General features: G+C 49.6%; 2 protein-coding genes across 3 annotated transcripts in view; both read right to left on the reverse strand.

Moving 5' to 3' along the window:
- SIX5 (SIX homeobox 5) overlaps positions 1-11,578 on the reverse strand; it is a 31,131-nt gene that overhangs the window by 4,634 nt on the left and 14,919 nt on the right. The gene's annotated exons all lie outside the window — the stretch shown is intronic.
- Positions 51-7,156, reverse strand: LOC309376131 (homeobox protein six1b-like). Its single transcript, XM_081922332.1, has 3 exons — positions 6,758-7,156; positions 3,140-3,303; positions 51-1,350 (listed from the first exon to the last, which is right to left on the reverse strand). The coding sequence occupies exons 1-3, from the start codon at positions 7,139-7,141 to the stop codon at positions 1,080-1,082; spliced, it is 819 nt and encodes a 272-aa protein (XP_081778458.1). The 5' UTR covers positions 7,142-7,156; the 3' UTR covers positions 51-1,079.

Consider the following 11,578-nt stretch of genomic DNA (forward strand, 5'->3'; position numbering starts at 1 on the left):
TTCGGTTTTTAATTTATTAGAAAATTGGCAATACAGAGTAACATGGCTCAGTGGGGTAGGAAAAGAGGGTCTAGCAGAAGCAAGCAACCCACAGCAGGCCTTGATCCCATCATCCCACCCTCTCCAAGAAGCCCATTCAAGAATTGTCTCCCAACTCCAGAGATTGATTCTTGCTGAACCTTCTTACAAAAGAGCTTCTGTCTCTTAGCATTCCTCTCCCAGAATGGCTGTAAGTATAATGTAGGCTCAGTAGGCCATTATTTCCCATACGGATGCCCACAAAACTATCAAGTGCTTCATTACAGTCCTCTGTCAAAGTCATTAAGCTTGTTGGAACCTCTGCAAGGCGCTTTAATTGCTCTTGCTGTCTCCAGAGGGTAAGTGTTTGCATGTGCTCAGCTGTCTAGGCTAAAGCCCTAATTAACCTTCTTAATTGGATGCTCCTGCGCTTCCCAGTTTAAGCTGCTGCATGCACTTGTACTCTGCTTCGTACCGATTTTGTTGCTTTGCTAACTGCTTCACCTTTGCTTGGTTTCATGGGGACAAAGCTCCCCTTGCTTTGCCATCAGTCGCATTTTATGCCACTCTTTTATAAGATAGGAAGGCTGGGCCCTCATGATCAACTAGCGTATGGGGGAGCAAGATTTGGGAGTTTTTCCAGGGGGTGTGGGATCAGGGAATGTGTTGAGAGCAGAAATCCCATCTGCTCAAAATCCCCCCTTCCCGCAGAAGTGGTTTCTGATTTTAGCAGAAGTATGTTCTTTTCTATAACAACACAAAGTTTTGCTGCTTTTTTTTTTTTTTAACAAATCAGAAAGTGGAGATCTGGTGGGATTCTGGAATGGTTTGTTTGTCAAAATCTGAATTTGGAATTGTGGGGGCAATAGCATGGCCTTGCAGGTGCCCATAGGCCTCCTCCTCTTATGACTGCCCCCTATAGGTCAGGAGGAGATGAGGAGATGCTTTGTAACCAATGGCATAAGTTCCTGTGCTGGCTGGGCAGGAGAGTGCTTAGAAGTACGGAAGGAGAACAAAGGAACAGTCCATTGGGGATGAAGTGGGTGCTCAACTGTTCAGTTTCAGGAGCCCAGATCTACAATGGTAGAAGTGAGGGGCCCCAGGAGACTATTGTGGAGCGGCTGGTGCTGCAGAAAATCTACCCTCTGGACGTTGTGAATGGAGTTTCCCACTGGAACCGAAAGTGGCAAACCAGAGTAGAGCAGTGAGGGGCTGGATGCATGAGCTGCAGGGCTGTCAATGGGAGAGCTCTCATCATCGGAGCTGGAGAGCAGGTGTCTTTCTCGTGGAAGGCCCCTTCCTTCCTTCAGTGCACCACCGTCACTGTTCTCCCTGCAAAAAGTAGAAGAAGAGGAGGAGAATATTGTCTCTGGGGGGCTAGATTGTTAAGGAATCAGTCCTGCTGGGTGCTTACTGTACTAAGATAATAGGCATTGGGAAAGCAGGGATTAGATGGTATCTTTCAGTCTTTGCAGGTATTTCTGACTGTCCACCCCAACCTTCCTGCTGTTTTCTTTATGCCAAATAAGAAGAGATCTGTGCTTTTGGCTGTAGGGCAAAAAAAGCTTTGGAGATGCCATTTTGATCAGGGAAACAGTGCAGGAATGGGCTAGCCCATCTCTCCAGTACTGCTGCTCCAGTAAAATTCAGATGCCCCACCTACACAGTGCCTTTTAGGTAAAAATGTTTTTTGTTTACCCTCACTATCCTCCTCTTCTTTTGTTCACTCTCTCTCTCTCTCGCTCTCGCTCTTTCCACTCTTTCCTTCCAGTTAATGACGCATTTAAAATTACTTGAAGAATGGAATCACTTCTGGTGAAACCCGCCTTAGCCGGAGCTGTTACAGGTTGCATCTCACCAGTGTTCTGTACTTAAAAACCAGAACATTTTGAACAAGCACATTCCCTTTCTGGAGGCTCATGGTCTAAGAACACGGGGCATATCAAAAGAGAAGAGAGCGGAAGGAGCTTGAAGAAAGAAGCAGCCAGTTGCAAAAAATTGCAATGGAACAAATGTGGCTACTACTGTGGTCCCAGAAAGGGTTTGCAGAAAACTTTAGGAGGAATATGGAGTTGATCAGATAGAGAACACAGTTTGTGAAGGCAGGGTGATTAGTGCCCCCTTGGAGTAGAGGATGGGAGGCCAAGAGTAGGTGGAGTCAGAGCGAACAACAGGCAGATACCAATGGATTCCAGTTTTATCGCTATTCTCCTGCCCTCTGAGTTGTACAAGAACAGCACTTGAGGTTCATTCAGACTTCCATTTGTTCTGTGCTTTCTAGGCACTGGTCTGCACTTAAAATACTGCTTCTGGGTGTCTTTTTTTTGGGGGGGGGGCTCATTGCAAAACCCACTCTTTACTGCTGAATAAGAGCAAACAGTAATCCACGGAAAACCCAAATAGCTGTTTGTTCCGATTCAGCAGTAAAGATCAGCTTTACATGGGGAAAGAGCTAGGGCAAAACAAAAAACCTGACACAGTACTTTAAAGTGTGGGCCTGTGGTGTCTCGAAAGGGCAGGGCAAAAGGTAATTATGGGTGAGCCTTCTGACTAAGGAGGAGGAAGGTGACAGCTGGTATCACTCCTGGTTGGCAGGTAGGGGCTGGCTTAGGTCAGACTGAGGTTGGTGGGGCAGTGCCCCCATTTGCTCTGCTGGAGCAGCCTCCGATGATGCAAGGAGGTTGTTCTAGACAGAGAGAAGGACATGGCAGAGTTGGATTTGGAAAAAGGAGACCCGAAGGACTGATAGCAGATGGTTGTGTGTCAAACGAAGACTGAGAGGGAGGGAGGCCAAGGCAGGCTGGCAGCACAATTGCCTGGGGTATGTTCTGTGCCTTAAATGTAAGGGCAAAGAAACGCAAAAATGGACAGCGAGCAGAGATCAAGTGCAGAGAGGAAACTTTTTAGAAAGTGAGAAAAGGAGGCAGAGGCTAAAGTAAGCAAGATATTTCTCAATGGTTTCTGCTCCCGCCCCTCTCATAGTCCCAAGGTGGGGGCTTCTGGTTCCCCCTGTCCCTTTTTCTGTGACTTCTAGTATCAGGGCTTCATTCCTCCCTCCCTTCGTCCCCTGCTGTGTTGGTAGGCAGCTCTGCACCTTTTCATTGAACCCACAAAGCCTCACCTCTCCTTGGTCTCGGCCGCACGGTCCCTCTGGCGCCGGTTCTTGAACCAGTTGCTGACCTGGGTGGTGGTTAGCCCTGTGGCTTCCGCCAGCTCCCTCTTCTCGCGAGGGGATGGGTAGGGGTTGTGGATGTACCATTCCCGTAACACACTCCGAGATTTCTCCTGTATGAGAGCAGAGGGTGTTAGTTTTGCTTTGTTCGGGAAACTTATCCTTTTCATTTAAGTCAAGGGTAGGCAACCTTTTTCCCCCTCAAGGGGTATATATCTGGAATTTGTTTCACCCATTGCAGCACTCCAAGCTGACATTTTCAGTGAGCCCATGAGCTTGCCCCCCTCAATTGCCATGTCCTTCTATGAATCCTTTCCTCTCATCTATGTGCATTTGTTTAGATTATTATTCTTAATCTGAATGTGCATTGTTGTACACTTGCAGCTACTGAAGGTGCTATGGTATAACATGACCGGCAGGGGGCAATAACATCATTCTCTCTTCATAGCTGTGCTCTTGACAGTGAACAGTTCTTTCTTTTATTCGTAATCTTAGATATCATTTTGGGAAGTTTTATAGGTTGGTTGGATTATTAAACCCCTAGGCAGTGAAACCTTGGGCAAGGGCAGAATTTGTGTTCATTTAAAAACCAGGGAGAAATATATTTGAAGGATGAGGGGGCACAACAAGCACCAAGCTTCTCTGTGAAAGTTAACTTCCTAGAGTTGCCACCTTCTTTCTTCCCACATTTCCTGGCAGGGCTGCTGTGCCTTTAATAGGTTTCTGAGGGGCAGAATTTCAGCTGGCCAATTTCCCCTTAGCACACAGATGGGGAAAGCTGCATAAGTTGAAATCCTTCCTCTCACACAACTGTTAACGCCACAGGAGACCTGTCCAGGGGCAGGAAAAGTACGGCATCCCTAAAGTTTGCCTTCCTTTTCTTTCTCTCCCTACCCCAAACCTGTTTCCCCTTTTCGCTCCCTCCCTTATCACCATAACTCAAAGTCCACAAATGCTGTTTTTAATGCCAGTGAATGCTATTCTATTATGATGGCAGATTAGGTAGCTCTCAGCAATATATTGGCACTGTACTCAGTGCAGAAGTGGCACCCTTCCCCAGGTGATGGGGTGGGATCCAAAGACAGGGCTTGAGAAGTGAAAAGCAAGCCGGGGGGGGGCAGCAATGGGGGAGAATGGCACAGGAGTACTGTAACAGGTGGTAGGAAAGCACAGAGAAAGTGAAACCTTGGTTCCCAAGAAAAGCACTGAGGAAGAAGTATTTTTTATTTATGATGTACATATTGCTTTTCCAATCTTAAAGCTCCTTACATTAAATAAAGATATTTAAAATAATTTACAATAATGAATAGTAATGAAATTCAACTCTACCTCATTCCCCCCCACGCAAAAATAAATCCACAGCTTTACTCACTAAAGCTGTATCCCTTGGCCAATCGTATTCATCTTAGCTGCAAAAAGGCCACATCAAATAAACGGCTTTTGCACAACTGTCACCCAAAGACCCTCACAGCTGCTGCATCTTGCTTGGGAGTTCATTCCAGAACTTTGCAGAGACGAGAGATGCTATTGGCATGAAAGACAAGAGTGGGAGGCTGCTGTGTAGCTTTATCGTGTAACATGGCCAATAGAGAGAAAGACCGAGCCCTGCCCCAAGGAGCATACAATTGAAGCTTTGCATATGCTCCAGCGTTCCTCAGAAAATAGGGACAGCACAATGCAGACAACGGGGAGAAGAGGGAGGCAGCAGGATGAATAGGACAGGACATGGTTACCTGTGGGACCTTCTCACCTGGGAATGAGGACTAAGGGGAATGGCTGCAGCAGAGGGTTAGATCATTTGCTTTGCATGCATAAGATCCCAGTTCAGTTCCCAGCATCTCCAGGCAGGGCTGGGACAGGCCCTGGAGAGCTGCTGCCAGTCAGTGTAGAGGATGCTGAGCTACATGGACCAATGTTCTGACTTGGTATAAGGTTAATTCCTACAAGAAGGAGGTGACAGCAGCCACGAAATTAAAAGACGCCTGCTTCTTGGAAGAAAAGCAATGACAAACCTAGACAGCATCTTAAAAAGTAGAGACATCACCTTGCCAACAAAGGTCCGTATAGTTAAAGCTATGGTTTTCCCAGTAGTGATGTATGGAAGTGAGAGCTGGACCATAAAGAAGGCTGATCACCGAAGAATGGATGCTTTTGAATTCTGGTGCTGGAGGAGACTCTTGAGAGTCCCATGGACTGCAAGAAGATCAAACCGATCCATTCTTAAGGAAATCAGCCCTGAGTGCTCACTGGAAGGACAGATCCTGAAGCTGAGGCTCCAGTACTCTGGCCACCTCATGAGAAGAGAAGACTCCCTGGAAAAGACCCTGATGTTGGGAAAGATGGAGGGCACAGGGAGAAGGAGACGACAGAGGACGAGATGGTGGGACAGTGTTCCCGAAGCTCCCAGCATGAGTCTGACCAAACTGCGGCAGGCAGTGGAAGACAGGAGTGCCTGGTCCATGGGGTCACAAAGAGTCAGACACGACTAAACGACTAAACAACAACAACACAAGAAGGAGGAGGATTTGAGGAGGGATTGGAAAGGGAGGAAGAGGAGAATCATAGAGTTGGAAAGGACCTTGAGGATCATATAGTTCAACCTCCTGCAATGCAGGAATGTGCAGCTGTCCCATATGGGGATTGAACCTGCAACCTTGGTGTTATCAGCATGGTGCTCTAACCAACTGAGCAAACCACCTAAGTAGTCTTGACTGGGGTTCCAGGGCAAGGAGGCTGCATCAGGGTGGGGGAAAGAGGCAAAGAGGTGAGGGAGCACTTGGGGTCATGCTGAGTAGAGATGCAGCCAGGGGAAAGAGCATGCGATGTAATGACCTGCCCAATACACAATACCATCACCAGTGGGGCTGTTCTGAGCTGACCAAAGTAGACAAGTACGATAGTAATGAGAAGGAAGTTGCCGTAGACTTAGGCTGTGCTTCTCTTCTAGAAAAAAGGTGCTGGTACTGTTGAGTACCCCCAGAAATTCTTGAGAGTCCCATGGACTGCAAGAAGAACAAACCTCTCCATTCTGAAGGAAATCAGCCCTGAGTGCTCACTGGAAGGACAGATCATGAAGCTGAGGCTCCAAGACTTTGGCCACCTCAGGAGAAGAGAAGACTCCCTGGAAAAGACCCTGATGCTGGGAAAGATGGAGGGCACAAGGAGAAGGGGATGACGGAGGAGGAGATGGCTGGACAGTGTTCTTGAAGCTACCAGCATGAGTTTGACCAAACTGCAGGAGGCAGTGGAAGACAGGAGTGCCTGGCGTGCTCTGGTCCACGGGGTCACAAAGAGTCGGACACGACTAAACGACTAAACAACAACAACAAAACCCCCAGAAAAAAAGCAGATGGCGCTTGCAATAATCCAAAGCAGGGGGAGTTCAGCTGAACGGCTACTTTGCCAAGCCAAGCCCTGAAAGTTTTCAGGGAACGATGTGCAGATTTTGTGCCTGCCGAAAAATGGAGCGTTTGGTGGCAGTTCTTTCTTTGTTTCCTGCATCTCCCTGACTGCCTTTTCAGCGAGATGCCTACCACGGAAAAGGTCTCTTCAGGGAGCCTTCCTTACCTTGAAACAATAACTGGTTTCCTCTCCGTCCCAGATGGTCCGAGGCAGGGGGAATTTGCGCCGCACCCTGTACTTGCCCACGGCTCCCAGCGGCCTCCCGCGCAGCTTCTCTGCCTCAATGTAATGAGCCTTGAGCCACAGTTGTTGCAGCTTGGGGTGGTTGTGCAGAGAAAACTGGTAGCTCTCCAGGATCTTATAGAGCTCCCGGAAGTTTCCCCGATGAAAGGCCACCACTGCTTTGGCCTTCAGGACGCTCTCGTTCTTGTGCAGGTGATCACAGGCCGGCAGCGACCAAAGGAAGCGCCCCAGGCGCTCAATGTTTCCCCCTTGCTGCAGGACCTCGCACACGCAGGCCACTTGCTCCTGGGTGAAGCCAAAATTCATGGCGGAGAAGGGAGGGCTGCGAAGCCTGGCGACTTTCCGAACCGGCTTAGCAGGCTCCACAGACCCAATACACCTCCAACAAGGAGTCCCGCATGTGGAGGACAACGCTGTCCTTTTGCAAAGCTCTGTGCGGCAGAGCACAGGAAGTGATCCTGCCTCTTTTGAAGAGGGAACCAGATATGTCCCATTAAAGCTGGGGAGGGCAAGCCGAGCGGGAGGCGAGTCTGCCGCCCTCCGCGTTTCTCTCTGGGATGGCCATGTCAGCTTTCCCCTCTTGCCTTCTATGTGCCGCCGGGGCTCCCCTCTCCCTGCCTGCCTTCTGGCTCTAGAGACAGTCGCCCAGGGTAGATGTCTTGGGGGGTATCGGTTACAGGCTCAGCCCACGCAGGCTGCAGCTGTGGCCAGCCATTGGCCAACTCCGCAAGGAGAGCGAGAGAAAGGGAGACTTCACCACCACAGTCACCCTTGGATGGAAAGGCTTTCTGCAGAGGGGTTGGCGGGATCTGGTAATGTGAGATGCCCCCTACAGAGGGGGGCAAGCCAGGGAGGAAAGTCCCTGCTTTCTGCCCCCCTGTCCGCCTCTCCCTTTGTTTCCCCATGTCTGCTCCAGCCGGCCTGCTTGCCCAAACCTTTTAGGATCTCACCTTGTGCAAGGCTTCCTTGGAATGTGGGCTGTTGCTCCCATCCTGTTAAGCGAGTGAAAGGGACAAAAGAGCTAAGCAGGACCTGAAGTCATCTGCAACTGCGGGTTGGCAGCTTCTGAGACTTCGCTCTAAAATCATCTGCACACTTCCAAGCTTATTTTATTATAAGTGAAAGGCTATTTATCCTCAATGCAGCAGTTTTTGAACGAAGATTAATCCCTCTTATTTCTCCAGATGTTAAGCTGGCTTCTTTCTTTTTAATATCCCTGCTTGTGAAACAAATTTGTTTTCAACTTCTTTCCATGGGTTGCAGTGAGTCTGCAGGAGAAAATTCTTTGTCTCTCCCTTTGTTCTTGGCTCTGCCAGGTGACAGATCGGCCCCCCCAAGCCAGAGCTCTTGCCGTCAGTGTTTCCTTTCCTTGCCCCCTTGCTCTTCCCATGTGGAGATCATGTTTCGCACCAAGCTGGCAGCCCATAGCAAGACAAATAACCTGTTGCAAGACAAATAACAAGAGGCCTTGTGTCCCCGCTGGGTGAAAGCGTCATCCCATATAACTAGGGAAGGCTGCAAAGAAAGAGAGAAACGTTCTGCTGCGGGAAGCTCCCTGGAACTAGATGGGCCATTGGCCTGATCCAGCACCTCATGCAGCACAAACTATGGAACTCGCTTCCACAAGAAGCAGTCGGGATAGTCAACCTGGATGGCTTTAAAAGACAAATGAATGGATCAGAGTGCTATTGATGGCTACTGGCTACAGTTGGACGCAGCAATGCTTCTGGTTGCCAATTCCTGGAAACCATAGAAGGGGAGAGGGCTTCAGTCCTGCCTGCGTGCTTTCCCCATCTTGGCACCTGGTGAGAGCAGGATGGTTTTTTAAATTTTATTTCTACAGCCAGTTTTAGATCTACCATCCTCCCTAGAGCCATTTTACCATGGAGGCAGGATCAAGCTCCTTCTGGGGCAGACAGCCCCAGTTGGCGAGTGGTCTGCACAGCCCAGGGGGTCTGCAAAACCCACCCAGGGGGTCCGTGGTGCCACTCACATAACAAAAACTACCACAGAGGGATCAAAAATCTCAAAAGGAGGTGGGTCCGTGGCTTGGGGGCTGCAGTACTTTGCTAATTGGGAACCACTGTTCTAGGGGTATTGCAAAGGGTTAACCTTGCCTGACAGCGGGTCTCCTTTTCCCAACCTCCCCTCCCCTCCCCACCTAATTCAAGAGACAAGAAAAGCCCCCTAAATACTCCCACCCCAGACAGTCTTGCTTACACAGCCATCTGAGTAATACTATCCAACCTGGATCACCTTACTACTTCTTCCCAGCAATATGGGGAGGTTGGGGGAAGCTTTGTTTTGGAGCTGAGAAAGCAGCTAGAGCACAAAACCTGCTCTCTGCAGAAAGCTAGTCAGAGAAGCCAGTGGCTCCGTTCCCATAGCCTCTTTTTTTTGCCCCCAGAGAGCCCATCAGCCTCTTGTCTCTCGCCACTGGACACCAACTTGGATGGCTTGGAAAGAGGATTGGACAAATTCATGGTCGGTACGCGGGTGGCGCTGTGGGTTAAGCCACAGATCCTAGGACTTGCTAATCAGAAGGTCAGCAGTTCGAATCCCCATGACGGGGTGAGCTCCCCTTGCTCGGCCCCTGCTCCTGCCAACCTAGCAGTTCAAAAGCACGCCAAAGTGCAAGTAGATAAATAGGTACCACTCCAGCGGGAAGGTAAACGGCGTTTCCGTGTGCTGTTCTGGTTCGCCAGAAGTGGCTTAGTCATGGCAGCCACATGACCCGGAAGCTGTACACCGGCTCCCTTGGCCAATAAAGCGAGATGAGCGCCGCAACCCCAAAATCGGTCACGACTGTTCCATAGGTTCTGAGGTTGCTTACAGGTAAAAATTGTTGCTGTTGCTGGAAATGCTGCTGGTGCTTTACCTGTAAGCCACCTCAAGTCCCTGTCAGAGCAAGCCAAGCTCTTACGCTCTTGCAAGTGTGGAACCTAAACTTTGGCGAAGCAGGAGCTGCAGTGGACAGATCGTATAATGGATAGCCACCTCTGTGTGGAGCATATATAGGGGCTGCTCTGGGTATTCGTCGCAGTGTTGTCTTTAAGCTCAGTTGTTGGTTCTGCCATTCAAAGTCCCATTGCAGGTGATGCAGGGGACTCGTCTTCAGCCAGAGGGCCACATCCATTCCTCTAGGCATAGAATCATAGAATTGTAGAGTTGGAAGGGACCCTGAGGGTCATCTAGTCCAACCCCCTGCAATTCAGGAATCTCCACTAAAAGCATCCATGACTGATGGCCCTCCAACCTCCACCTGAAAACCTCCAGGGAAGGAGAGTCCACTGCCTCCCGAGGGAGTCAAACTGCTATTACTGTCAGAAAGTTCTTTCTGACGTTTAGTTGGAATCCCCTTTCTTGTAACTCACAGCCATTGAATCATAGAATCCTAGAGTTGGAAGAGACCACAAGGGCCATTGAGTCCAACCCCCTGCCAAGCAGGAAACACCATCAGAGCACTCCTGACATATGGTTGTCAAGCCTCTGCTTAAAGACCTCCAAAGAAGGAGACTGCACCACACTCCTGGGCAGCAAATTCCACTGTCGAACAGCTCTTACTGTCAGGAAGTAAATTTGCCCCGAGATTTGCAGATGAAGAAGACACAAGTGTTATGAATAACATACGCTCTTTTTGAGAAGCAGGGCAGAGCTGACCTGTATGACACACCATGGGAGACCAGGGCCAGAGGCATCTGAGTAGCAGAGCAGGACCATCAAGCTGACTTCCCACAGTCTCCAGGCCAGCACACACCTACCTTGTGGACATTGATGGAAGGGAACATGTTCTGGAACATGGTCCCCATGACCTTGGTTTGGGTCCTACTCTCCATAGCAAGAGAAAACACACTTGCTCCCTCTTCCATGTGACAGCCCTTGAGATGTTTGAAGATGGCTATCACATCTCCTCTCAGTCTCCTCTTTTCCAGGCTAAACATACCAAACTCCCTCAACTGTTCCTCATAAGGCCTGGTTTCCAGACCCTTGATCATCTTGGGTCACCCTCCTTCGTACACTGGCCTTTGAGAGCCAGTGTGGTGTAGCGGTTAAGAGTGGTAGTCACGTAATCTGGTGAACTGGGTTTGCGACTCCGCTCCTCCACCTGCAGCTGCTGGGTGACCTTGGGCCAGTCACACTTCTCTGAAGTCTCTCAGCCCCACTCACCTCACAGAGTGTTTGTTGTGGGGGAGGAAGGGAAAGGAGAATGTTAGCCGCTTTGAGACTCCTTCGGGTAGTGATAAAGCGGGATATCAAACCCAAACTCCTCTTCTTCTACATGTTCCAGCTTATCAATATCCGTGCCTAGAACCGAACACAGATCAGATGTTGTCTGACCAAGGCAGAATAGAGTGGTCCTATTAACCTCCTGAAAACCACTTATCTGTGGTGGGTGTGGCACGAAATGGAAGTGACAACAGTGAGAATGTAAACGTTATCTCTGTATAGCTGGCTAGTTGACCCTTCTCTATCCTCCTCCTGGGCAAGCCAAGAGACATTAGGAGTGTCCAAGGACACATTCCAGCTCGGGGGGGGGGGGGGACATTCAAGGAGGTTGCAAAGCAGAGCTGCCGACTGGTGTGGCTCGGGAGAGTTCTGAGGGCCAGATAAGACTCACGGACGGAGAGCCACATATTGCCCCTGAACCTAATTCTCCCCACTGCTACCACCCTATGGTTATAGCTAAGCAGCCTGTTCTTACCCATGGCAGTGCCATGGAATAGGTGTTTCTGATCTATGCAG

The sequence above is a fragment of the Podarcis melisellensis genome, assembly GCF_964234715.1.
Source record: "Podarcis melisellensis genome assembly, chromosome: 8".
NCBI lineage: Eukaryota > Metazoa > Chordata > Lepidosauria > Squamata > Lacertidae > Podarcis > Podarcis melisellensis.

Bases quoted from the DNA above. Each gene is read 5' to 3' on its own strand.
- LOC309376131 (XM_081922332.1), bottom strand. From the start codon at position 7,141: ATGAATTTTGGCTTCACCCAGGAGCAAGTGGCCTGCGTGTGCGAGGTC. The intron at 3,304-6,757 runs GTAAGGAAGGCT...GCTCTCATACAG, and splicing joins AAACCAGTTATTGTTTCAAG to GAGAAATCTCGGAGTGTGTT. The intron at 1,351-3,139 runs GTGAGGCTTTGT...TACTTTTTGCAG, and splicing joins GCGGCCGAGACCAAGGAGAG to GGAGAACAGTGACGGTGGTG.